This window comes from Filicampus tigris, chromosome 19 (genome assembly GCF_054856515.1).
Source record: "Filicampus tigris isolate MCC_2025a chromosome 19, RoL_Ftig_1.0, whole genome shotgun sequence".
In the NCBI taxonomy this organism is placed as follows: Eukaryota; Metazoa; Chordata; class Actinopteri; order Syngnathiformes; family Syngnathidae; genus Filicampus; species Filicampus tigris.
The window spans coordinates 7,825,001-7,846,913 of NC_141235.1; the positions used below are offsets into that span (position 1 = coordinate 7,825,001).

The following is a 21,913-nucleotide window of genomic DNA, read 5'->3' on the forward strand; positions in this document are numbered from 1 at the left end:
AGTAAGAGTAAAAAATGCATGTTTTACTGTAAAAAAAATGAAATAATATCTAAAATGTTAAAATATATATATATACATTATGTACAGTAAGACTAAAATCATATGGCTGTATTAAGGATTTAAAAAATGACATGATGTATTGTAATACTGAAATATTCTTTGAGGAGAGGCAAGCTACACCCTTGTTGCCAGTGAATCATAGGACATGATGTCAGTAAGACAAAAAAACACAGTTTGTCTTGCCCCTTCGCAGATTTAAAACGCACCTCGCGCCACATTTGCACTGGGCACCAAAACAGAAAATAGAGCCGCAGGAATGCATAGCAAGACCAAAAATGAAAAAAAAATGGCATGATGGTTATAGTAAAACTAAAAAATAAATAACATGACAAAAAAATATGTAAAAATCGCCGTACATGGTAAAACTAAATATGTTAAGCTGTATAAATCAAGTCTTAAAAATGTTGTCTGACGGCACATGATGTTATGCTAAAAATCATGTATGATATCGTGTCATATTTTGAAAATGATTGACTACGCATGAAGCTATATACAATCACCTTTACATACAAGAATTCTATACTTGAATACACGCATTGAATCACACCGAGAGCTGTTCCTAATATTTTGATCCTTCGGCTTGCATTAGCTTCCATTAGCCGGCTGCTCATGTCAACAGTGGGCAGGCAGTGCAGTGACGTATGCAAATGCATTTTTTTGGGAGGGGCTGGGGTGGGCGGGGAGGCCAGTGTGCGCATGTGTGTGTGTGTGGCGGGGCACATGATGGTGAAATGTGAGACTGCGGCTCATGTGTGAAGCATCCACCGAGAGGAGGAGTAGGAGGCCAAGGAGGAGGAACACGGCGCAGATGATCGCCAAACGCACACGTTAACACTTGACATTCTTCAGACAGCAACTTGCGATGATGCTCAGATAGGGAAGTTTAAATTTTTTTGGGGGGGAAAAAGCCTTCATTCCTTTTAGTCATACTTCTCAAGAAAATAGTCGTAAATTACAAATCCATATTACTGTGACAAAAAGTCAGATTTTTTTTTTTTTACAGGCTTTTCTCGGTTAGTCACGAATACACTGCTGGACTAAAACGCACTTCAATCAGTGCATAGTGCCTCTTTTTTTTTAATGTTTCTCATCATTCGTCAGCAAACTGGTGTCCATCAGTGACGGACCTTCTGTCAGTACTGATGGAATGCAAACCTCTGGTATTTTTAGCCGAATATCAATTTTAATCACACAAATGTATTTCTGTATAGAGCTGAACATCTTGCATGTTTCCCACTTTGGGCCTCCTCCCTTCTTCCCTCCCTCTTTTTCCTCTCTCACTCTCTCTCTTTCTCTCTCCGAAAGCCCAACGCACAAGATAATTTACAATGAAGGTTGCCATATTCCAAACAGATGAACGAGGCCGACGTCTGCCACGAAGCGAAATCCGTACAGACCCAACAAACCTCAACAAGGAATCAACAAACCTACTGGCACATGCAAACTGTGCAATATGTACAGTAAATACAGTTAATACGTGGCAACATGTACACTTAAAGGCGTACACACGCTCATTTGTGCCTGACATCATCATGGGTTTGTGTTTCCTGTCAATTTTTGACATGGCCCGTTGGGGGCGCTCATACCCTCGTTCGCCTGACTAAGCCCGAAAGTGGCGTCGAAACCCGAAAGTCGATCCAAACAGATTTGTGGTAAGCTGTCACATCGGGAGCAGCAAGAATGGCGACTCGGGCAAGTGTGAGGAGGAGGAGGAGGAGGAGGAGGAGGAGCGTCCGCTACAGCTTCAGTCTTAGCTTAGCGCTTAGCACTCCAATCATGGCGGCTTTCTGGCAACGTGAAAACTTTTTTTTTCTTTTCTTTTCTTTTTTTTTTCCAAGGAAAGTAGTTTGTTAAAGAAAATCAATTGTAGTTCTCCAAAACAATTATTCCCCCCCCCATCACTTATTATAGTGTGGTTTTCATTCATGTGGGATTCTTTAGAATGTCTTATTTCATATTGTGTGTACTACGTTTAAAAAAATGTAGAAAAAAAGTTTTAATTTTACAAAAGGATAAGGTTATTTCTTTCTGATAAAACTCACATTTTCTAAAGACAGAAAATCATATAGAATTTCCAGATTTTTTGTTTTTAAACATATAGTGACAGTATATTTTCCATGACCAATATGCTAAGGGCCCCCTTTATGTTAGCATCCTGATGACGTTCCCCCACCCGAGCCTGTTGCTGATACTCAACAGGCCAGATCAAGACAAAGTGATTTTGAGTGGGAACGTCGCAGTGCAAGTTTATTTTGGGAGTGGTGCTCTTCATCCCGCCATACTAATTGCACGTTTTGTCTGCTGCTCAGCTTTCAGACGGGCAAAGTCAACCCTAGTGACTGTTCCCTCATTTCAACTTTCCCAAACATTCCCCAACCAGAGTGTGTAAGGACCCTTACACCTTACACCGCCTTCGCTCGGTGCGCTGGCATCCCATCAGCTGCCCGGACAGTGGGGGCATTCATCCCCCCGGACCCCTCGCTGCTAAAGTTTGTCTGGTGGCTGTTTAGAGAGGAAATGTTCACTTAGTGCAGGAAGTGTGAGGTTTCCCTCAAAATGTTTGAATTCAGCGCTAAAGCAAACAGCGGCGAGGTGAGACGACAGGTCATAACGACTCAGGTGGGAACCGCACAGGTAGCGGTCAACATGATGGAAACGTACCGGAGCGCAGCAAGCAGTTCTCACACTTGATCCTTTCAATTTGCTGAACGTTTTCACTCATTGAAATGTACCAAAAAGTTATTAGGGCCACACAAATATTCTCTTCCAACTTAATGGCTAAGGTTGTACATTTTCTGGAATAAAAAGCCCTTGCTTTGATTCATGTATTATTTTCAAGCTAAAAAGGTTTTGTCTTGCTAGAAAAGTCCATTTAATTCAAGAAATATTTGGGCACAGATGGTTCAAAAAAAATATATAAAATGTCAATCAATTTCATGAATTTTTTCCCCAAGAAAAAGTTGTTTTCAAGAAAAATGACAAAACAGAAAAAGCTGAATATTACAGAAAAAACGTGATTTTACTTTTTTCTAGATTTGTGGGTTTTTTTACTTTTACAAAAACTCCATATTTTTCAAGCAAAAAGCAAAAGACTTATACTTTTTAAATAAATAACTCCAATTTTTTTCCTGGAGGTTATAATGCTTATTTTTATGAGAGGACAAAAAGTTGTGCAAATAATATTACAATTATTATTATTACAGTGGAATAAAAGGGGTAATATGTGCCGATAAAAAAAAGTAAAAAGAATTACATGACATCTTGACAACGTCAGACTATCAATTGATACATTCATTTCTGCTCTCTTTCATAGATTCATAAATAAGGCAACAATCATTTAAATTTACACGAATGATTACATGAAAACATGTTTTTAAGCTCAAGAAAAAGCCATAGGTTTTACTTGGAGCTAGTCTTAAATCACCTGCAGTTCCTGCAAAAGTCTTAAAAAAAAAAAAAAAAAAAGCGACAAGTGTCCGCTGACTTTTCACTGCAGTTTCTTTTGGGCCAGCCGGGCCAGCTCGTTGGCCTTGCGCCGCTTCAGCTTCTTCTTGATGAAGAGTAGGTCGATGTAGACGATGTGGTCCAGCACGGCCGAGGCGCAGAGGATGCCGCCGTGCAGTGCTCCTGCGATTCCGCAGCTGAATACGTCTTGGCCTGGAAGACAACAATCGATATTTCGAATTGTCATTTCATATCATGTTTAAAAAAGTGCATACCAACAAACGGGGACCGGCATGCCAATGAAGCCAACTAAACAAATAACTCTTTACCTTATTCCACACCTTAGTTTTCTGCTAATTAAAAGCACTGATATGATTGTGACTAACATCTGACATCCGAGCAAGCACGCAGAATTTCTCTTTTCTCATTTAAAATCGTGAGGCAAGTCGAGTACCTTTCACCAGGCTCATTTCTGGTCATTTAGAATTTTTGGGAATAAGTCACTAATTGCTTTTTTTCTTTCTTTTTTTGTTTTTGTATAGTTGCTGGAGCAGTCCAAAAAGAACTTGAAAGCCTGGGTTGCTCGCTGTCTTACATCTGAGGGTCCTTACCGGAGAGGTAGAGGTTCTTGACGGGTGTGTGGCAGCGATTCCTCGCCATCGCCTCGGCTTGAAAGCGCTCCAGGTTGTGCTCGGCAGAGTACATGGCTCCGCGCTGGGCGCCCAGGTAGTGCATGTTGGTCAGCGGCGTGGCCACGTCCTGAAAGACCAGCTGGAGGGCAAATGGTGGTTGTTAAAAAATGACGTCCACCGACAGATCGCCGATGTGCCTGGACCCAAGAACTCACCTTGTCTTTGATTTTTGGGAACAACTGGCAGGCCCAGTCGAAGAGCTTGTTGGCAAATCTCATTTTGTAGTTGTAATATTCGTCGCCACGTTTGCGGACCGTGGTATCCTTCCACTCCTCGAACCATTCGTACTTCACCATGGTCAGGATGGTCATGCAAGATTTTCCTGTGGACACCATTTATGGATGTCACAACAGCCATCCGTCGTTTTTTGTTTTTTTTTTTACAATTAACCTTAACTTAAGATGTAGCCTATTTCAGCTAACAAGCAAGCGTTCATATTTACAATCACACCATTGGACAATTTAGGACACTTGAGCTGGAGCCTATCTGGGCCTACTTTGACATAGAGGCAGGGTAAACACATCATCAGAGAGCACCTGTAGACAAAGACCCGTGCTCACATTCAACACTATGGACAATTTAGAGTCAATTAATCTAACTTGAATGTTTTGGGAATGTGAGAAGAAGCCTAAGTATCCAAAAACCATGTCCTCCAAAACACTTAAGTGTTGTTTTGTACCTGGGTGTCTTATGTTGGCCTCCGGGTCTTTGGATGACGGCATTGTGATGAACATCATCGGGATGTTGTCTGGCGCTTCCTCTTTGCTCAAAGCGAAAAAATCCTCCATCCTACAACAAACACAAAGAAGACATATCTAAAATGGAGATTGACCAGACATAAAAAAAGAAGCTCCTGGATGAGTCCATGCGCCATCTAGATGACCACCTAAGAACTGCAGCTTGCTGAGAACAAAGCCAAACAATAACTCAGTAACATTTTCTTTCCATTGATCACGTGTGGAAATTTTAAGAGAGCTCCTAAAAGAACGGGCCCACATGGACCTCTTCTTATACAACAGTACCTCCTGGTGGCTGATCTTACAGGATCCCAACAAGGAGGAGCCTGAGCAAGACTGGAGAATACTGAGAAGGACTGAAGAAAGTGAAAGAAAGCTTAACAGGAGTGGAGAAGAATAAGAAAACAAGCTGAAGAAAAGGAGAGACAAAGAAGGAAGCAAGCTGAAAAAGACAAAAGACTGAAAAAAGCTGAAGAATAGGACTGAAGTAGAATAACGAAGACCGGAGAGGACTGAAAAGGACTGGAGAGGACAAATGGGGACTGAGGAGGAAGACTGCAAATGGCCTAGGAAGACTGAAGAAGATGGACAAGAACCACAGAAAACTGAGAAGTGAAGAAGACCAAAGAGAACTGAAGAAGACCGAGGAGGACGAAAGATGGCTGAATAGAATAGGATATGACTGAAGAGGACTGAAGAAGACTGAAGAGGACAAAAGAAGACTTAAGACTGCTCTGCGCGTTTACATACGATTTGTCCATGTCGTTATTTTTGAACAGCCAGAAATTTGTGGACTCCAGACCGAGCTCCTCCTCTGTGCCATCGAAACCAGAGAAGACCAAGACGGATCCTCTACCGTGCTTCATCATGTTCAGCCTCTCCTGAATGTCTGCAGAGGCATAACGTTACGTCGTTCTGAACCTCGCGCGTTCTAAATTTGATAAACCCCAAAAAGTTGGTTTTGCATCACCTGGCTTGACCTGGATCTCAGGGGGTAGAAGTTTGTGGAAGGTGGTGAAGAGGCCGCAGTTTGAGACAACTACTGGGGCATGGATCTCCACCTCTTCTCTTCCTTTCCTCACTTTCACGCCTGCCGCGTGACACAGTGATGAAGTCTTCACTTCAAGATTCTTTCGTATCTACCTGGGATTCAGTTTCTTACCGTACGCAGCCCCCTTGTCATCGACGAGGATCTGCGAGACGGGCGCTCGCACTAGGCAGTTGCCGCCATACTTCTGAATGGTGCGGATGATGTTGAAAGCAATCTCGCTGGCGCCGCCTTTGGGGTAGTACGCCCCTCGCTTGTAGTGATGGACCAGGAGGGCATTGATCAAAATACTGGAATCCTTTGGAGGTACACCTAACATGTACAAGTTATTTTTTATGACTAAAACTCAAGAACACGTTTGGTAAAAGTTGGAGAAAATCTACCTCGACCAACACAAACGTTCATTAACGTACAGTACGTCATTAGAAACTCAGCAACTCAAAGTCTAAAGCGGGCCTTTGAGGACACACCGTAGAAAAGGTACGAGAAGATGACGTGGAGATCCTTGTTGCTGGTCAGTGTGTTCACCAGGCCGGTCGCACTTGTTCCGGTGAGGCGGAAAACCGGCGAGACAAGGTCTGCAATTCCCGACTTCAGCAGGAACAAAGACAGCCACTGCGGGATAAGCTTCAGGGTTGCCAGGTAGTGAGTTTTCTTGGCTGAGATCTGGTGGACAGCAAAGTGGGGTTCACTATGTAGGACGCACCTTCTGGACGGACCCAATTGAGATAAGCAAGCCTGTGGTACTGCACCTTCATGATCTTGAAGAAGGTCTCGATGGCTTGCGTGTCATCGGGAAATTGCTTCAAGAGGTGTGCCTTCATCTCGGTTTTGCCCGCGACGATGGTGTACTCCCGCTTGTCTGCCCCCTGGCCGATCTGGATAGTGTCGAAGTGGGGGTTTAGCTCCTGGAACTCCAGCTGGCCCTCGGACAGCTGGTCAAAGATGATGCGCAGCAGACTGTTCTCGTGGAGCTGACCAATGTAGTGAAGGCCTGAGAGGACGGGACAAGATTGGAAACAAGTCCATATTAGGAGTGGGACAAAATAGTAATATAGGGTATTTTTTAATCACTTTTTATTGATTCAAATTCATACAACTTTATTCATCCCACAAGGGAAAATTCATTTGTCGCTCCTCAGTTTACATTCATACTCCTAGTTTGTCCGTGAATGAATGACTAGTGTATATTAAAGAGAAATACATTGAAGCATGGGAAGGTGAGAGATGTCTGGGCCTTGGTGGCTTTCAATTTGTAGAGCAAGATAAACATGATACAATAAGATAAATAAAATTATTAATTTATTTTTGGCTTAGTGATTGGTATTGGGGCTATGCTTAGGATCAGTATTAGTGGTTCAGGTTACCGCTGTTTGGGTTAGCATTAGCATACCAATGTAAAACTCTGAGCTTTTCATAAGGTATCTCACATCTTCAGGAACTGTGGTTAAGAGTTAGGATTATAAGGTTTTAGGGGTTCTTGATACGATTATGGGTTAGCATTAGGGCTAATTTTTAGGACTACAGTTAGCTGTCAGGGGTTAGGGTACAAGTTATGGTTAGTGTTAGCGTTTTCGTACCAACGTCAAACTCAAAGCCTTTCTCAATGTAGGTGTGGCAGCAGCCTCCGGCCTGGTCGTGTTGCTCCAGAACCAGAACCTTCTTGCCTGCCTTGGCGAGAGTGGCGCCCGCAGCCAGCCCGCCAATGCCGCTGCCGATCACAATGACGTCTAAGTCCCGTGGCACCTTGTCCAGGCTGAAACCTGCATACACACGTTACATAAGCAACTGAGTGAATGACATTCACAAGCTTGTGAACAGCTCAGACATCATAAATGTTATTGTGTTGAACAATTGGTACTGCGCTACAGTTTGAAGGTTGATCCTAAAGCTTTTCAACGCTACAGTTGACAGTAGATAGCGTATTCAGCAAGTCATATATCAATTACTGTATGATAAAACCGGCAGTCGTACCGCTGCTCATTTACAGTATATAGAGGCTCTTGACACTACAAATAGGTCATTTAGATAAAACGTTTTCTATTAGCTTATCTCAGCATGACTGAAAATATGCTAGCGCTGTTAAGATAACGCTAATTAGCTTTCAACCAAATTTAAACATAAGCATGCTAACTAAGAGTAACAGAAAGCACAAAAATTAATCTTATTTTAGCTTCAATCAAAATTGCACACCTAAAACTGAATAAAAATACGAAAATGTACGTTATTGAGATATTAATGTTGTATTTTCAGATGTTTTCAGCTGCGCATGTGTCAAACTGAAAGTTCACCCTAATATTCTTTTGCTAAAATAAGCAAACAGCTCTCAAAAAGATTTTGAGATATTGTACAAGAATTGGGTGAATGCTAAATGCTAAAACTAAGTTTAGCTTGGTTCAAAGTTGCACCCAGAGACCGGAATAAAAACATGAAAAATTTATATTGTGAATGTATTGTATTTTCAGATGTTTTCTACGGTACATTCTTGATAATGAGAGTTGCTCCTATTATTCTTTTGCTAAAGAGAAGATAAATATTAGAAACAACTTGTAGTATGATGAATGTACAAGCACAAAAATAACCATTTTGAGTGTGTCAATGAATCAATACGTAATGTTATATCTGCAAACGCACAATTTTCCTGCCGTGTGAACCCAATGACGTGCCCATAGAGCGTATAAACGTGTTGAACGTGGATTTAGGATATGGTTTTGAACTAGGTTTGGGAATAGGATTAGGAAGGTAGGGTAAAGTAGGGCAGCGTTGCTTTTGGGGTTTGGGTGAGGATTAGACAAACAATGCCATGATAAAATATCCTGCATTGTGTATCGTCTTACCCTGCTTGATGACTTTGTCCCGCTTCTTCTGGTCAAATTCTCGTGGTCCGGGAGGCCTGACAGAGTCCATGGAGAAGGGGCTCCGCTTGCCAAAGAGGTACCAGTAGGTGCCCCCCAGCCACACAACCAACCACACTACGAATATGAGGAGCCACATTGTGGATGCGATAGTTTAATTGATGTGAATGTTTCTCCATTCGGGACACACCTTTTAGTAGGCACAAGTAGGTCTCGGCAAGGGGGCGGAGAGTTAACTGACATGTAACACCATTCATGTCATAACTAGTCATAAAGATAACAAGGACCCTCAGGTTTCTGGGACTTTTACACCATGCCAGCATTTTATTTCTCAATATAAATACATTCATAACTCTGAGTTTTACACTAAACAATTTTTTTTAAAACACATATTGAGAGACCTTGCAAGTTGCAACATATTTGTTTTTCTCCTGTGTGATTTTAAACAAAGCAGCCGCCATCACATTAGATTAGGTATCCTCAATTACGCTTTATCTGATAAGGCAATTAAGATAACAAGCGCCCTATGGATGAGTCACTGTCGACTTTACACGGGCACGTGTAAAGTGTTCAAGTTAGTGGATTGTTACGAAGAGAGTACAACTCAGACCAATCAATTTACACAGATTTTTTTTCATTGGTGTGGCCATTGTGACACAACAGCTCATTGAGGGCTGGGCAAGCATGTGTCCGTGCGCCATTTTTTTATCATAAGTCGTGTTTTCATGAAATAAAATGGACACATATCCAGAACAATTCCCATCACGCTCATAATCAAGCGGGAACAAATCTAAGTAAAAAGTAATTTTTGCTGAACTTAATTTAGTAGATAATGACATTTTCTTTGCATTTGATTTGCTTTTGTGTACTCATAGTGTACTTGTACATCATGTACTGATTCGCGAACTGACAGCCAGTTAAAGTGATCAGTTGTTCATCACACTTCTACCTGTTGCTTTTTACTTGCGATATCGGTACATGTATGCATTTTATTTCATGAAACTATGGCTGTGGATGTTTAGATAAACAATGATTTCTCAGCCATGCTGTTTGCTTACGATGGTGTGAAGGTACCAGTAATGATTTTGATTGACGTTGACTGTAGGAATTGAATATTCTTGACTTAAGATAGATTATTATAGAGTTGCATTAAGTTCAATTGTATATTCTTTAAATATGCGGCAAGTATAAATACCTTGTGGCAAAGTATCAAGGGTATCAAAATGTTCCCCTGGTGTGGCCAGTGGTCACACCTGCCAATCACGTAGCTCCGCCCCAGACTTTACACAATCCCAAGGAAGAGTGTTACCAAATGGTACACATGTATTTCGACCCGATAACATATTTTTAATCACATAAACCAATTCATGTAATCTACAAACGTCATCCGCATCCACAACTGGGCAATGCCATTTACATCGGACTGACAGTTAAGTTACTCTATCATGCTACAAAATGAAAGCAAGTTTTAAAGCGCCGTCTGTTGACTTTGTAAGATGTAAACAAGAACACACACAGATGTCGCAACCTTTCACGAGAGCAGATACACGACAGAGAGTGAGTAAAGAAAGTCACTCAAGGTCGCTATTCAAACGATAAACAACCAGCAACATCTGGGGACGGGCTAACGTGTTGTAAACGTGGTGATATGTGCCAAACAAGGTCAAAGGACTAATGCCAGTAACTGTATCTGATAGTAATTGTCTCTTGTCTAGTGTTATATGTATAGTGTTATATATATATATATTATATATATATATATATTATATATATATTATATATATATATTATATATTATATATATATATATTATATATATATATATATATAATTTTTTTTTTTTTCTTTGTGGCGGGAGCCACAAGCTGCTTCCTGACCTGGAAAGACAAATTGGATGAAGTTAAGCTTCAGAAATAAGCAGGAAGTGACACCGTGACGCTGCCACATGCAAGTAAATCCAATTAGGAGTTTGACTTAAGCACTTAACCTTCTTGAAGCGTTTATGAGCATGAAAGTGCCATAAAATAAATGTGATTGAAAATAATAACAGTTAGGACTCATATTTGTGTAAGCTAGTTGCATTTAATTACAAACGGCCACAACTTTACACATCTGATCTTGCTACCGTGCTGTACATTGCGTCTGCGGGAATTCAGTCGGAGGTCGTAGAAAATTCTGTCTGTGTGCTATGTGATTATACAGCCGCCCTTGTCGCCCTTGTAGGGGTTCTTCTCATCGGGGACGCCCTTGATGAGCGGGTCGTTGGGAAGCAGCGCCTCTACAAAGGAGATTGTCTCTGTACAATTTGTACCCACCTGGAAAAGAAGTCAAATGTTGGGTTGGGAGTATTTGAGGTGCAATATCAAGGGTGGAATTTATTTCAATTTTATAAATAGACATACTGCTGTCCTCGGTGTGTTCACTTCCTTCTTCAGCTGCTCTAACTCCATTTTCAGGATCTCCTTATCGGACATATCCCGAGCCATCCTGACTGCAGAGAGAAACCAACCCTAGTCAATCCAAACATTGCCACTACATCACCACATCGCAAATGAATGGAAATTCCCAATAGGAATATTTACCTGCGGAATGGTGGGGATCCCCAACAAGCCAAGAGAAAAGTGTCCTAGTAAGAGCTCATGTACGGTCTTCGCACCAACTGACCGACTCGCCCTGTCCCACTGCTCTTCATCCCGGCTCATCTGATCACCTGATGTCACCAATCCTCCGTGATTGGATTAATCAATCAGGAATCATGACCGCTTCGACCAGGAAGAGAAGAGGACACAGATTTGTGGACATCATACTGGAGACTGGAATCTGTGTCCGTAACAAAAAATTGAAAGATGCCCATCGTTTAATCTCAGCCGGGCACGCCTCTATATCACAGCAATTGTGTGTTGTTTTTTTTTTTTTTGTAAGGCATTCATAATTGGATATCACTGACATAACAGTGAAAACGATTCTTATATTTACTTATAGAATCACCAAGCATGTAGATGCTAAACAATAGAGGAACAAGTACTGATTCCTGCGGCACTCCACATGTAAAGCAGTAGAAGTGAACACACAAATGAACAATTCTTAAATATTGGACTTTAGAAAGCTCTTGTGTGTGTAGTTCACATCGGGCAACGTGCTTCAGGAATAGAAATAGATTTCTTCTTTTTTTTTCATCAGGCAGGGCAGCTTTAACCATCCCTTCCGATCTCATATACTTCTTTTTTTGCGACTGTACACTGGATTCTTTCAAACGCAAAGGAGTGTGGTTCAATCTCAACCTTGAGCAGGAGTCAGTATGGGTCCGTGTCTGGTCCGTGTACCTTACGTTCATTCTATTTTTAATTGCGAAACACAAATCAAAAAACAAATTTAGGGTTGTATTTTCAATTTTAATTTTTGAAACAAAAATAGCATATTCATTTTAAAGCCCCTTTTAAAAATAAACTACAAAATATGTGGAGTTTTCTGGAAAGGGCTCGAATTTCCGTATTTCCAGTATCAATCTTAAATTTTCAATTTTTACGCTGCAGGAAGCACAGGAAGTAGTGTAGTAGCCACTAGCTTCGCTTTCAGGGCGAGAAAGGAAGGAGATATGGCTTGCAATCGTTTATTTTACAACGTCAAAACAGTAACTCCCCTGGGCCACAAGAGGGCGCGCAGGGTTAGCGCATGCAAGAGTCTCTACCATAACATCCCCTTTCTGAGTACATTATGAACTACTGCAAGTCGAAATGTTTCAATGTATAATGTAGAATGTAAATCTTGGACTAGAGGTGGTGTGAAGGAAGAACCATTCAGAGGAGAACCTTTGGAATTGCTCTGTTAAGAACATGTGGTGCTGGGGGGAAACGGGTGTGCATGGACGGTTCCGATCAAACAGATCCACACTAACTAGCTCCCAGGAACGTGTTTGGAATTCCGTGGGCAGCAGTGTTTCTCTGTGTTGTAGTCCCTCTTTAGCACATGTGACACATTCAGACTCTCGGTGTTGGTAGCTGTAAGTGCAGACTCCATTAAATAGACGAGACTGAGACAGCTCCGAATTGAAGGGCTTTCAATGGTTTATTTTACAACGTCAAAACAGTAACTCCCCCTGGCGGCCACAAGAGGGCGCGCAGGGTTTAGCGCATGCAATGAGTCTCCACCATAACGACCATCTCACCCAGACTTCAAATTGTTTTTTTATTTATTGTATTGTTTGTAAAGTGCTTTGTCGCAGCTCTATGAAATGCGCTATATAAATAAAATTGTATTGTAATAAAATGCCATAATACACAAGTGTTTTTCAATAAATTAACATAAAACACTATATACAATTGATACCGGAAAAGAGACGAAAATTTCAGGTCTGATCAAAAGCCAGCGAATAGAAGTGTGTCCGCCTGGTGATAACGTATATTCTGGCCACTTATGCTCCACTACCAACATAAATAAATGAACACATTATAATAAATAAATGAATGAATAAATAAATAAATATGTATATATGTATGCTTGCATGCACGCACGCATGCATGTACATATTTTTGTTTAAGAATTAAAAATTGAAAATAAAAAATTGAAGGGCTTGCAATGGTTTATTTTACAACGTCAAAACAGTAACTCCCCTGGCGGCCACAAGAGGGCGCGCAGGGTTAGCGCATGCAATGAGTCTCCACCATAACAACCATCTCACCCAGACTTTAAATTGTTTTTTTATTTATTGTATTGTTTGTAAAGTGCTTAGTCGCAGCTCTATGAAATGCGCTATATAAATAAAATTGTATCGTAATAAAAGGCCATAATACACAAGTGTTATTCAATAAATTAACATAAAACACTATATACAATAGACACCGGAAAAGAGCCGAAAATTTCAGGTCCGATCAAAAGCCAGCGAATAGAAGTGTGTCCGCCTCGGTGATAACGTATGTTGTTGCCACTTATGCTCCACTACCAACATAAATAAATAAACACATTATAATAAATAAATAAATAAGTATGTATGTATGTATGTATGTATGTATGTATATGTATGCTCGCATGCACGCATGCATGAATGTACATATTTTCGTTTAAGAATTAAAAATTGAAAATAAAAAATGTTTTTGTCTATAATATCCAATGACCAAAAGAGACACGCACCCGGTTTTATTTATTTATTTTATTTCTAACGATAGAAAATTGAACATAGAACGGGACACAAATGGAAAAACGGCTCGTCTATTTATTTTTGGATTCCCGGGAGTTGTCCCGACAGCATTTCTCGTACTGACCAGAAGCAACGACTTCCATTCCACAGCGAGCCAAGCAGTCATCATGACGCGTCACCAGGTGGCGCTAGTGTGCAAAGTGCCGGTCAACAAACAGACGAAGAAGGCTGGCTTCAATTAGTGCACGTGACGTAAGGCCTGCCGGTGATTTGGAACAGGTGTGCAGAACGGCATTCGTCGAGTGCAGCGCACAGGTGCGGCAAGATTGGCGAGCGACCGCTCGCTCGCTTGGCGTTTTCTTGGGTAAGTGAGCACACGAAGAAATGTTTGTCTTTTTTTGGCCGTTTCTCACAATGCCATTTAGTTTGATGCAGGATTTGCACACTTGAGGGACGCAACTTCGTTTGAACAAGCAGAAACAAGATTGGCTTGGATTGGTGCACGTGACGTGAGGCCTGCCGGTGATTTGGAACAGGTGTGCAGAAGGGGAATCGTCGAGTGCGGTGCACAGGTGCAGCAAGGTAGCGACCGGCCGCTTGGCGTTTTCTCGGGTAAGTGAGCACACGAGGAAATGTTTGTCTTTTTTTTTGGCCGTTTCTCACAATGCCATTTTGTTTGTTGCAGGATTTGCACACTTGATGGACGCAACTTCGTTTGAACAAGCAGAAATAAAAGAATGGCATGGATTGGTGCACGTGAAGTGAGGCCTGCTGGTGATTTGGAACAAGTGTGCAGAACGGCATTCGTCCAGTGCAGTGCAGTGCACGGGTGCGGCAAGATGGCGACCGACCGCTTGGCGTTTTCTCAGATAAGTGAGCACACGAGCAAATGTTTGTAGTTTTTTGGCCGTTTGGCCAATGACATTTTGTTTGTAGAAGGATTTGCACACTTGAGGCACGCAACAGCGTTTGAGCACAGCAAACTCAATTCGCTTGATTTAGCACATTGTCCTCTTTGTTTGTTTTGCTCTGATTTCAAATTATTTTGGTTTGTTTTAATGCTGGCCAGCTTTTTTTTTTGTTTGTTTGTTTCATTGCCATGTCCAATGACAATGCCGTCGTACTCGCCAATTGAACTGGAATGGTTCTTTAATTCATTGTTTGGGGGTTTTATTGAATATGGTGCATTTTCTTTCAGGTGGTATGAATGTTTTGCAAACTTGTGGTTTTGTGTACCCTCTCATGCCAATTGTCACGAATTTTCATTTAAACCCTTTCCGCTACAAATTTTTCGAAAATCCCGACTGTATTCTTCCGCTGCCGGTTAAAAAAAGCCCAAAAGAAACCTTTTGCAAGCATTCATTTCTCCGGTTTCCTGTCGGAGGGGACACTTCATCCGATTTGGACGGCAAAGCTAACCTCATGCCATGCTGTAATTTTGGACTGCAAACCTGAGGTAAGTTGTGCTAAAATGAAAACATCAATGGTCTTAATGTGTACCTGTGCCGATGACAAGTATCTTGCAATACATTTCGCGGATTCGGTTAGATGCTAATTAACTGTCGTCAACCACAAATGTATTTTTGGCAGCAAACACTCACATGTATTTTCTTTGGAAACTGTCGCTCTAGCTAGTATCTGTAATTATTACAACATTTGCATGTTCAGTTATAAACGTAATTTCTGTTGATTTTTTGCAGAACTAAATATGAAGGCAGGGCTCCTTCAGTGCAAAGCAAGCAGGTGGACCTCAGACCAGGTGAAAATAATTGTGTAAAGTTTCAGCTTGTTTGACATTGGATGGAACTGTGTACAAGTTGATTCCATCTTGTCTAAACTGAATTTTGTTTTGTTTTTGTCTTAGTCCAATTGGAAAGGGACACGCTGTCCAAATGTGCAAACTTCATCGATGCCTCAACAAACTGTTTTGTGAGCCGAAGTGACATGTTCACTGTTTACACTGAAGGGTTGCTCCAACTGAGAGGAAGGAAAAGCTTTTTTTTTTTTTCTTCAAACAAATGTAAGCGTCAAGGAGCTTGTGTGCTGGTTTTAGGGTGCACTCAGTCATAGTGATCAACACTAAAACTTATCTTTTTTGTACGTTTACTGTGAACATGCAAGTTGAGTTTGTTCTCAGACCTGTAATTGTTGTACTGTACCCTGCGTTTTCCTGTGGGTTATGTTGCAAGGTGGCGTTGAAGTGGGATGAGAGAGAGGCACCGAGATCCACCAGACGAGGGTAAGAAAACAATAAAGACACAAATGACATGCGTGCGAAATATATATTTCAATTGCAGTGTGAAGAAGCTGCTTGGGACGGGATACACCAAAGACAAAGAGCAGTGTGAAGACCAGAAATGCATAAAAGCAGGTTTGTAGGGTCAAAGAGGAGCCTGATGTATGGAAAAGCTGGGCAGAGGTAACAAAGCACATGGCAATTTGATAAGCGAGGGGCACAACTACAATGTTTTCGTGTTTTTGTTTTTTTTGGTTGCAGGGCCCAGGTGAAGAAGAGGAGCAGTTCCACAAATGAAGCATCAAGCGGCACACATGAGTATGATCTGTCCAAGCGTCGCCTGTAAATGTAGCAATGTGGCCAAAACATGCCCATTTTTGTTTTTGGCCCAACAGCAGAGCATCTTACTCGCCGTCCGACTGTCCAGCTTCGTCGCGGCTAAGCCCCAGTCGCCACCTACGACTGCTGCAGCGCCTTCGTCTGCGCCGCCCTCGCCCGATCGGCCGTCAGCAGACGTGAACCTTCAGCAGATCTTTGGCTGTGCGATGATTCATGTCTTTGCTTCATATTTTTCCCTTTCAGTCATGTCTGAGACTCTACTGCGTCGACAGACCCAGCCATGTCCTGAGGAAAAACGGCTTCCCTGAAGGAGTCTGACTGTCGTGTTGAATTCTTGTGAAATGCTGTTTGAGTTGACATTGTGTCAACTGTTGCCGCCTGCTCATCCGGGAAGGTCCTCCGTCTGTGCTCACTTCGAGGTGGTGGTGGCGTCACGAACCTTGGTCCACTGTGGGTTTGCTTGAAGGGCTCCACGAACGCACTTGACGTGTCGTTGCAGGATGGAGAAGGAGCCGCTCGGGACGGAGCCCACCGCGTCCGGCGTACGCAAATATGTGGCAATATCATGGCAATGAGCAAAAGTGTCATGTTGTGCGTTGGTGCTTCTTTTGCAGGCTGGAAGGGGAGCCGGAAGGAAGGAAAGGTCCGGCCGGCAAAGGTAACAACACACGTGGCAACGAAAAACAAGTGGCACAACTACAATTTTCTTTTTGTTGCAGAGCTCAGACAGATCGATTGCACACATAAAATCAAGAATTAAGCGGCACGGCGAGTTAGTTACCTGTGTATAATTTGTCTGCGAGAGCATTTCCATGGGGAACAGGTGTTTTTTTTTTTATGCTTTTGGTGTGTAGTGAATTTGGGCTGAACGATGATTGAAAATCTAATTGCGATATCCCTTCCGCCCCACAAAATTGATTTTCTTTTTTCTTTTTATCTTCCCCCCCTCACAAGGCCCTTTTCTAATGTAATTCTCTACAATTATTTATTACATCAGATGTCTAGTACACTAGGATACTAAGATAAAGGCAAATAAAGCATCAATATGAAAATTGACGACAAGTATAAACTTAATATTTGAAGGTGCAGTTTCGTAAGCGTTCACAACATTCTGCCACAAGTGCGCAAACAAGGATAGGGAGACCCAAAAAACGAACATTTTTTAATGCATTCGTGCCGGACGCCGTCAACAGGATGTGATTGAAAAAAATATATATAGATAGCTAGATAGATATTGAGAGAGAGTCATTGTTAAATGGCATTTAAGGTTTCAATTACTGTTAATAAAATATTTTTCTTCCATCACTCTTGGTTCTATTGGATTGTTATGAAGTTCCCTTTTTTTGTCACCCTGTAATTACTAGACTGTCAATCAGTAAGGCACCAACTAAAATGCAGATAAAACAAATCTGTAGCTTTACCACTATCAAACACGGACTGCACTTAATCACTCAATGATATAAATGGGTAAATCAAAGAAACGTGTTTAAGATGAAAGCTTGCTAATCTCCAAGTCGGAGTCGGAAATGTCTCATCCGTTGACGTGGACTAGCATGTTTTCGGCGCTCTTTGTAGCCGTTCACGAAACATACGGCATCCTGCTCTGAAAGCCCTCCGCTTTCTCCATACAGCGCCGACCCGTTAAATGGCAGTCTGTGCAATTACAAAGTTGAGGATTGTCAAATTACGATTATAGTGCAGGTGCAATTCATCGTTCAGCCCTACTTGAGGTCTTGCTTGTCTGTGTTGTAGGGATGATTCGTCAAGAAGTGACTGGCACAAAACTAATGTTTTTTGTTTTGCGCGGTGGATGAGTCGGATGGGACACAAGGCCAGTGAACAAGTACGTACACCCCCAACATTGGGAATTGTGGTCCAAAAGTCATGGGTCCCACCTGTCCTGCTTGTCCAACCTCATTCCCCTTTGTGTTCACTTCCTGCACGTTGTGGGATGGGCAGAGTGGCCGGCACCAGGCAGCAGCCGACAGACAGGGGGCGAAGCCACAAAGGAGACCTTGCAATCAAAGACGCAACGCCCGCGCCCCGTTTGGTTCTGATGCTTTTGCCGTGTGGATTCTGCAGCAAGTGTCTGGGACAAGAGCCGAACTGAAGAGTTTCCACTCAGGAAATGGAGTCTCATTTTGTATTGAAGTAAAATACCACATTGTGTGAAATGCTGCCCACCCTGGAAGGGGATTGGTCCCTCACTACAAATGCGCTTGACTTGTTGCAGGGTGCAGAAGGAGCCAGATGGGTCAAAAGTCAGCTCGATGTGTCCGCTTCGCATCGGCCAGTGGTGAGCCTGCAGTCGACACGAACCTTTATAAGATTTTTGACCATGATTTGTCATATGATTCATATTACCCCCCCACCCTCTGCTTAAGACCGTTACTCAGCAGCAGTGGAGTGGGATGGTGCAAAGGAACACCAGTTGGGAGTACTCACCACTCAAGCAGCCAATCAGGTGACAAACGCACACCTGCTTGTACTGACTGTTTTGCAGGGTGAACAATGAGCCGGATGGGGCTAACCCGCAATGAAATGAGCTTGTGATGTCCAACAACAGTATATCCTCTGTTGCTGTTGCAGCAGCAGGGTGCAGAAGCCGCTAGGTACGAGAGTCACCAGGGAGAACAACAACAGGGTCAGAAGTGTCAAAATCAAAGTGACTGTCCCAAAAGTAAAACTGTTTGTTTATGTGCTTGTTTAGCAACTGTGGAAGAGGAGCTGGCCGGATGCAAGGCTGGACCAAGGTAGCAAAACGCATGGCAAATATAGAAGCAAGTGGCACTCAATATGTCCCCCCCCCCCCGCCCCCCCACAATCCCTCTCTTCGCAGGGCTCAGAAGGCCAGCGGTGTGATGAAAAAGAGGAACGAAGGCTTCAAGATGAACAGCTCGGATCTTGAGGTGAGCATCAAAGTCGTACACGTTAACATGGATGTCAAGGCCTGTTACGTTCTTTCTTCTTATTAGCGTTCCCCAACGAGAGGTGCAGACGCTACGGTACTTGGAGGGCAAAGTGTCAACAATAGGGAGAGTATGTTTTTCTTCTTCCACTTGGTGTGTTTGTCTCCTCTCTGTCACTAACTCACTGGGTGTGCACTGACTAACACTAACAGCAATTTGTACTGAGCCGTGTGTCAAGGCAACAATTTGTTGGAGTAACTTGTTCTCTGAAATACTGTTTTGACATGTTTGTATTTTCTTTTGTCTGAAGCGACATGTAAAGCTTCCTTTTTGTATGTTCTGAAAGTGCTTTTGTACTTGAATTAAACTTGTGAATTGGATAAACCCCTTGAGATGAGCCATCTCATTTTAGAGGGGTCTAACAATGTCGTGTCAATTGATCTTTTTGTGTGTCTGTTGCCTGTCATCCTTTAACAATGCAGTCTGGTTTTGGCTCAGTCAGGTGACTGCGTTTCGACTGACCCTCAACCCTGTTTGCCAATTGAGCTTAAGTCAGTAAATGAGTTTGCAGCGATGAAATGTAAAATCTGGGATGGTAATTATTGCATGTTTCGTTGAACGTTGTGACATCACCTTTGTTGGCGCTTGTTACGTATGTGACATGTTGATATACGAGCATATCATAGTGCCGCTAACAATACAGTGACACGGTCATACCAGAATCTTCTTTGCTAGTTGGCAGTCACTGAATACGTTTGGAATGCTCAAAAGAGCATCAACTGTTTGTGTAAAAGCAATTAATAGAAAACACGTTGCCAAGCAACTGCCTCCCGATCTTTTCACCCCAACCACAGGTCCACAAGCCCCCCGTGTATGGGAAAAAAAATGACCATGTAAAGTAAGGCGTTTTTGGGGGTGGAAAAAAAAACCATGTACAAATGAAGTGACCTGCACACAACTATTGGGGTTTGTTTTTGCAGTTGTGCATGGTGGAGAAGGAGCCAGATGGGTCAAAAGTCGGGTATGTCCGGCCCGCATCGTCTTAATTGGCCATCGGAGAGCCTGCAGTTGACATGAAATTTTATGTTCTTGGCCATGATTAGTTGTCGTTTTTACGTATGATTCATATTTTCCCCCTTCTGCTTTAGACTTACTCAGCAGCAGTGGAGTGGGATGGTGCAAAGGACCACCACTCAAGCAGCCAATCAGGTGACAAACTCACACCTGCCTGTACTGACTGCTTTGCAGGATGAACAATGTGCCGGATGGGGCTAACCCGCAATGAAATGAGCTTGTGACATCCAACTACAGTATATCCTCTGTTGCAGCAGCAGGGTGCAGAAGCCACTCGGTACGAGAGTCACCTGGGAGAACCACAACAGGGTCAGAGGTATGTGTCAAAATCAAAGTGACTGTCCCAAAAGTAAAACCGTTTATGTGCTTGTTTAGCAAGGGTGGAAGAGGAGCTGGACCAAGGTAACAAAACGCATGGCAAATATAGAAGCAAGTGGCACTCAATGTAACCCCCCCCCTACCATCCCTCTCTTCACAGGGCTCAGAAGGCCATCGGTGTGATGAAAAAGAGGAACGAAGGCTTCAAGATGAACAGCTTGGCTCTTGAGGTAAGTGTCAAAGTCGTACACGTTGACATGGATGTCAAGGCCTGTTACGTTCTTTCTTCTTATTAGCGTTCCCCAACGAGAGGTGCAGGCGCTACGGTGCTCGGAGGGCAAAGCGTCAACAATAGGGAGAGTATGTTTTTCTTCTTCCACTTGGTGTGTTTGTCTCCTCTCTGTCACTAACTCACTGGGTGTGCACTGACTAACACTAACAGCATTTTGTACTGAGCCGTGTGTCAAGGCAATAATGATTTGTTGGAGTAACTTGTTCTCTAAAATATTGTTTTGACATGTTTGTATTTTCTTTTGTCTGAAGCGACATGTAAAGCTTCCTTTTTGTATTTTTGTCTGAAAGTGCTTTTGTACTTGAATTAAACTTGTGAATTGGATAAACCCCTTGAGATGAGCCATCTCATTTTAGAGGGGTCTAACAATGTCGTGTCAATCGGTCTTTTTGTGTGTCTGTTGTCCTTTAACAATGCAGTCTGGTGACTGCGGTTCGACTGACCCTCAACCCTGTTTGCCAATTGTGTTAAAGTCAGTAAATGAATTTAGAGCGATGAAATGTAAAATCTGGTGTGGTAATTATTGCATGTTTCATTGAACGTTGTGACACCATCTTTGTTAGCTCTTGTTACGTATGTGACATGTTGATATATGAGCATTGCATAACACCGCTAACATTACAAAGTGACACGGTCAGACCCGAATCTTCTTTGCTAGTTGGCAGTCACTGAATACATTTGGACTGCTCAAAAAAAAGAGCATCAACTTTGTGTAAAAGCAATTCATAGAAAACATGTTGCCAAGCAACTGCCTCCCAATCTTTTCACCTAACTA

The 21,913-nt window shown here is 42.4% G+C and overlaps 3 protein-coding genes and 1 long non-coding RNA gene across 21 annotated transcripts in view; 2 read left to right on the forward strand and 2 right to left on the reverse strand.

Moving 5' to 3' along the window:
- Positions 1 to 8,257, forward strand: part of LOC147129246 (uncharacterized) — a 15,180-nt gene extending 6,923 nt beyond the window's left edge. The window contains exons 3-4 of one of the 2 annotated variants that reach the window (XR_015082591.1): positions 4,047 to 7,040; positions 7,594 to 8,257. This is a non-coding gene — a long non-coding RNA (uncharacterized LOC147129246). Of the gene's footprint in view, positions 1 to 4,046 lie in introns of both variants that reach the window. The other variant, XR_015082590.1, reaches the window with a different exon arrangement.
- LOC147129247 (inactive all-trans-retinol 13,14-reductase) lies at positions 3,364 to 8,975 on the reverse strand. The gene is made up of 11 exons (XM_086016769.1): positions 8,819 to 8,975; positions 7,562 to 7,744; positions 6,734 to 6,975; positions 6,452 to 6,647; positions 6,096 to 6,293; positions 5,904 to 6,023; positions 5,684 to 5,822; positions 4,876 to 4,985; positions 4,352 to 4,518; positions 4,116 to 4,275; positions 3,364 to 3,717 (listed from the first exon to the last, which is right to left on the reverse strand). The coding sequence occupies exons 1-11, from the start codon at positions 8,973 to 8,975 to the stop codon at positions 3,548 to 3,550; spliced, it is 1,842 nt and encodes a 613-aa protein (XP_085872895.1). The 3' UTR covers positions 3,364 to 3,547.
- A 1,923-nt stretch (positions 8,976 to 10,898) lies between these two features.
- Positions 10,899 to 11,558, reverse strand: gngt2b (guanine nucleotide binding protein (G protein), gamma transducing activity polypeptide 2b). The gene is made up of 3 exons (XM_086016911.1): positions 11,419 to 11,558; positions 11,239 to 11,327; positions 10,899 to 11,151 (listed from the first exon to the last, which is right to left on the reverse strand). The coding sequence occupies exons 2-3, from the start codon at positions 11,320 to 11,322 to the stop codon at positions 11,023 to 11,025; spliced, it is 213 nt and encodes a 70-aa protein (XP_085873037.1). The 5' UTR covers positions 11,323 to 11,327; positions 11,419 to 11,558; the 3' UTR covers positions 10,899 to 11,022.
- Positions 11,559 to 14,202: 2,644 nt separating this feature from the next.
- Positions 14,203 to 21,523, forward strand: LOC147129249 (uncharacterized). Of its 17 annotated transcripts, XM_086017637.1 has the most exons (22): positions 14,203 to 14,334; positions 14,396 to 14,582; positions 14,656 to 15,729; positions 15,835 to 15,990; positions 16,160 to 16,209; positions 16,268 to 16,341; positions 16,468 to 16,524; positions 16,602 to 17,087; positions 17,160 to 17,203; positions 18,298 to 18,388; positions 18,505 to 18,696; positions 18,779 to 18,841; positions 18,930 to 19,009; positions 19,135 to 19,157; positions 19,256 to 19,298; positions 19,385 to 19,454; positions 19,521 to 19,584; positions 20,435 to 20,475; positions 20,603 to 20,663; positions 20,786 to 20,930; positions 21,007 to 21,076; positions 21,143 to 21,523. In XM_086017637.1, exons 8-22 carry the CDS (start codon positions 17,046 to 17,048, stop codon positions 21,254 to 21,256), a joined length of 1,143 nt encoding a protein of 380 aa, XP_085873763.1. In that variant the 5' UTR covers positions 14,203 to 14,334; positions 14,396 to 14,582; positions 14,656 to 15,729; positions 15,835 to 15,990; positions 16,160 to 16,209; positions 16,268 to 16,341; positions 16,468 to 16,524; positions 16,602 to 17,045; the 3' UTR covers positions 21,257 to 21,523. The 17 variants fall into 17 exon arrangements, with proteins under 17 accessions (XP_085873763.1, XP_085873761.1, XP_085873762.1 ...); XM_086017635.1 differs by having other exon boundaries at positions 15,835 to 16,209; positions 16,268 to 16,389; XM_086017636.1 differs by having other exon boundaries at positions 15,835 to 16,209.
- The last annotated feature ends 390 nt before the right edge of the window (positions 21,524 to 21,913 follow it).